We start from the raw sequence: 4,534 nt of genomic DNA, 5'->3' as shown, positions 1-4,534 counted from the left end.
ATTGTCAAAAAGCACCGGCTAATAGGATGAGGGTAATATCTTCAAAAGAGATTAAAGAAAAGAGAGAGAGAGATAAATATCTAGTTTTGGAACAGAAAACACTTGTGTATGAAAAGAAAATTCACTTCTTAAAAGTCTAATAGATTATGCTTATATAGACCATTCCACTCAATCGAAAAGAAAAATATCCTTAATTGAGATCTTAAAAAAATAATAATTGTAATTAAGAATTAACCATAATTAAGAACCAAAATAAGAAAAAAAAAAAAAAAAACTACATCCATCCGACTCTAAAGGTTTCATTTACTTTTTGCATGTTGATATTTAAATATTAATTTATATCAAAACATAGTATAAATTAAGAAAAATTGCAAAAATACTTTCACTAGTGTTTTATAATACTAATAGAAGGATATTTGTACAAAAAATTATACAAATATAAGGATATTTTTAATGTTAAGTATAATGACGGAAAAGGTAAATGTGATCCTTAGAGGCGGACGGAAAAAACATAATAATTACAGTTACGGCAATAATTAAGATTTGATTACAAGGAAATTCTTAAGTATAAAAACATAAATTAAAAAAAAAGAACACAAATATTTTAAAAGTTTGTCTAAAAAATTTTAGAATTTTTCTACTTGACCCGTGAGCTCACCGTCTCAATTCAACATTCGATCGAAAGCCTACTGTTCAGTTTGACACATCATTAAATAATCTAATACGGATAATTATATTTTCAACTCATCAATACTAATATGATAATGTCCGCTTTGGGCTGAGCTCGCACGAATTTGCTTTTGAAGTTACACCAAAAGACCTCGTACTACCGGAGTTCATTTAGACCTTATGAAATGTGAAATTTTTTTCGTATCTTCCAACGTGGGACTTGGGTTTGCACCCCAATATAAATTTTCTCAAAATTAGGGGTAAGCATTGGTCAACCCAAATTAAAATAATAATAATAAATCGGTTAATTAGTTTGGTTTGATCCAAATTGAATTTATAAATTTCAGTTTCGATTCGATTATGATTTTCAATTTTCAATTTCGATTCACCGAAAAGCCTAACCTTTAAAAAAATTTAAAAAATATATATTAATAAATAATAAATTATTATTTCAAGTATTTGTATTTGACTGTATATGTCACTTATATATTAATAAATAAAAGTTTGATTTATTCGGTGTTAAACTAAACCAAACCGAACTAGTTTCATTTGATTTATTTGGTTTTTGAAAGCTTTGATTCGGTTTCGGTTTTAAATTTTACAAACCGAAAACTAATCAAAATTTAAAATTCGGTCCGATTTGAATTGAACCTACCGAATACACACCCCTGTTCAAAATGAGTATTCCTAACACTCTTCTCTTTTACAATATTATTATTATTATATTTTCTATCAATCATATTCTTCTCGAATGTGCAGAATGTTAAATTCTTTTTTTCACGGTGCAGACCACCTGCCTAATTGAGAAAAAGAAATGTTATAGTAATCCATTACAAATAATTTGAAAAGTATAACAGTTTATTTAATTGAGCACAAGAAAAGCAAATTGTAAAATAAATCGATGCCATAAAATTATTTTTTTAAAAATATATTATTATAAAGAAAAAAAAAAGACAATATATATATATTTCTTCCCTTATTTATTTTTTTTTTGTGCATCCATTGATAATGAACTTCACAATCAATACAAGAGTGCAAATAAACTGCAAATAGAAATCACAGCATAAAAAAAAAAAAAAAAAGTCCAAAACAAACTCCACATAAATAAACTTACTTCCAACATCGATTACACCGATCTACTCTCACAAATTCTATATATACATATATATAGAGAAAGAGAGAGAGGTTCAAATTCGGTATCTCATCAGGGTATCCTTAAGGTGCAAGCACTCGTGATAAACCCTCCATGCATAATCTTCGAAAGAAAAGGAAGTGAACAAACTCTTTGATCCATTTTTCTCGTAAATGTCATCTTCTTCTTCTCTGTTTTGTAGTGATACTAAACTAGGAATACGAGGGGAGACAGTGCTCTCGACGGGAAGTGTAATAATCAACGACATTGTTATGCAATGAGAGTTGTTATTTTCACTAGGAATAGGCCTTCCTCTCACTTTCTTCACTTTTCCATTGCTCCAAACCTATTAGTATATATAATAAATCACGTACAAAATTACAAATACATATATATATATATGTATATGCTAAAGATAATCAAATACAACAATCTCAATTAAATAAACTATCATTTACAAATATTTTTTGTTAGTTGAGATTAAAGCTCTATTATCTCTCTTTTTATCTTTTTTTAACATGTGTAAAATTATCTTATAATTAAAAAATATATGGGTGTATTCATATAAATATTTTTTTCCAATATAATTTTCAATATATACAATATTTGCTCTTTATTTTCTAACAAAAAGTAATAATTTAAAACAAAATATTATTATTTTATATTATATATATACGATTCATCATACCTCACGTAAAATAATATATTAATTTTTACAATTTTTTACTATAAGAATTTTATGATGTATTGTGATTTATGTGGGATTTAAATCATAATTTTAATTTAAATAATATATTTAACCTATTATTTTTTGTTAGAAAAAATAGTTTTTATATTGAAATGTCTAAAATTAAATAGTAAAAAAATATAAAAATTAATATTTAATGAAATATTTTGTAAAATATATATTCTTTTGTTTAAAAAAATAACAAACTCAAATATTAATTTTTTCTAAAAAAATATATATTATTACATACACACGGTTTCATTTGTTTTACTATTCAAAACTGCACGTACAAAATTTATAATAATAATAATAATATAATTCCAATTTTATAAATTAGAAGTTTACCGCACGTGCTCCAATTTATATTTTATGATATAACATAATTAAAATATTATCATAACTAATTGTGGATCATTCTTGACCAATATGGAATCAGCATAAAATTAAGAATAAAAAAACTATACATAAATAAGCCACGTCAAAGATATGGTGCTAATTTTAAAAATTAAAATTATTAAATATTAAATTATTGGTACATAAATTATTTCGGTACGCAGTACAAAAAATTGTGTCAAAATATTAAATATATTATTATAAGTTGAATATTTGCTTTTTTTTTATCGAGATCTGATTTAATCATTATATTTGTTTATGATTAAATTATTTCTATTTAATCTTAATGCACAATATTTATTTTATAAATTTTAATCATGACAAGCAACTAACTTGGAAATGCTTATTACATAATTTCATAACTTAAATATTATCGGTCTCTGTTTTAATTATTTAAATTTAAATAATATTTTAGTGAAAAATAAGAATATTTTTAATAGAATCGTACTAGTTGAGTTGGGGAGCACTGACCTGAGCGATATCTCCAATAGTGACCAGCAGAGATTCTGGCCGGCCCGGGACTGTGACCCAACCCGAATCCGACAGCAAAAGCTGATTTCGTCTCTGCATTTGGTAATGGAGCCCCACTACGTACGGGTAGACCCGACCCGGTCTACTCGAACCACCCGATATCCACATCAGCGGGCAAAGCTTTTCGCCCTCCGGCGGGCTTTCGAATCCGGCGGCGGCGGCCAACGCCTCCGCCACCGTCAGCCCGATTTTCTCCATTTCGGCGGCGAACTCGCGCAGCGGACCCATGCTCAACTCCTCCGCCGACTCGGCGGCGCCCGCCGTGCCGTCGAGGCAGAACGACTCGGCGGCGCCGTCGTCGTCGCCGGTATCGTGGCCGAGCGGCCAGTTGGCCGGAAAAAGGGACTTTTTCCGGTGATCGGGGAGGTCGAAGAGAGCGCCGGCGGAGGATGCGGCGGATGAAGGGAGGCCGGCGGGGATGCGGTGATCGGCGAGGTGGAAGAAGCCGAACTGAGTGGCGGCGGAGAGGAGAGAGGAATTGAGGGAGGAGAGAGAAACTACTGGAGGTGTAGCCGTCTCCGCCGCCGCGGCGACGGCGGAGGAGGGGCGGCGGGAGAGGGAGAGGGAGGGAGGGAGGCGGAGGAGGAGATGGGAGAGAAGGTCGGAGGACGCCGTCGACGGCGGCGCAGAGAGGTTGGGCTGAGCGGAGGGGGTCGGCGGCGGTGCCGCTACCGTGGCGGCGGCGGCGAACGGAGCGCGGTGGCGGTGGGAATGATTTTCAGCCGACGATGCCATAGCTTGTAGTGCGAATGGACGGTGGAGATTGAATGATTGAAAATAAAGGGAGACTGAGCCGCCAAACTAATGTGATTTATATTATGTATGAACTCACACAGATGATATACAACAAAATAAAAAATAGGCTAAATTACACAAAATTCGTCGGTGTTATTATAAAATTGCCCTAAATCTCTCATATTTTTAAAATTGTGTCAAATTTCATTGTAGTTTCATAAATTCTGTGTTTAGCCCCTTGGCGGTCATTATCTAACGGTATTTGACTTAAATGCGCTCACACTGCGAATAAATTTTAAAATCTCAATCACTGAATCCCTAAAATTACAAATACTCCATCGGTCTTA

At 32.4% G+C, this 4,534-nt stretch overlaps 1 protein-coding gene across 1 annotated transcript; it reads right to left on the bottom strand.

The window, feature by feature from the left end:
- Positions 1-1,750: 1,750 nt before the first annotated feature.
- Positions 1,751-4,304, bottom strand: LOC127256377 (2-oxoglutarate-dependent dioxygenase DAO). Its single transcript, XM_051282354.1, has 2 exons — positions 3,393-4,304; positions 1,751-2,147 (listed from the first exon to the last, which is right to left on the bottom strand). Exons 1-2 carry the CDS (start codon positions 4,185-4,187, stop codon positions 1,857-1,859), a joined length of 1,086 nt encoding a protein of 361 aa, XP_051138311.1. The 5' UTR covers positions 4,188-4,304; the 3' UTR covers positions 1,751-1,856.
- Positions 4,305-4,534: the final 230 nt, after the last annotated feature.

The sequence above is a fragment of the Andrographis paniculata genome, unplaced genomic scaffold, assembly GCF_009805555.1.
Source record: "Andrographis paniculata isolate CXL003 unplaced genomic scaffold, ASM980555v1 Contig55END, whole genome shotgun sequence".
Taxonomy (NCBI): Eukaryota; Viridiplantae; Streptophyta; class Magnoliopsida; order Lamiales; family Acanthaceae; genus Andrographis; species Andrographis paniculata.
The sequence above is the reverse complement of the archived record's forward strand: the minus strand, read 5'-3'. Positions and strand labels throughout refer to the sequence as shown.

Coding starts and splice junctions, on each gene's coding strand:
- LOC127256377 (XM_051282354.1), bottom strand. CDS start 4,187: ATGGCATCGTCGGCTGAAAATCATTCCCACCGCCACCGCGCTCCGTTC. Junction 2,148..3,392: donor CTATTGGAGATATCGCTCAG/GTCAGTGCTCCC, acceptor ATATACTAATAG/GTTTGGAGCAATGGAAAAGT.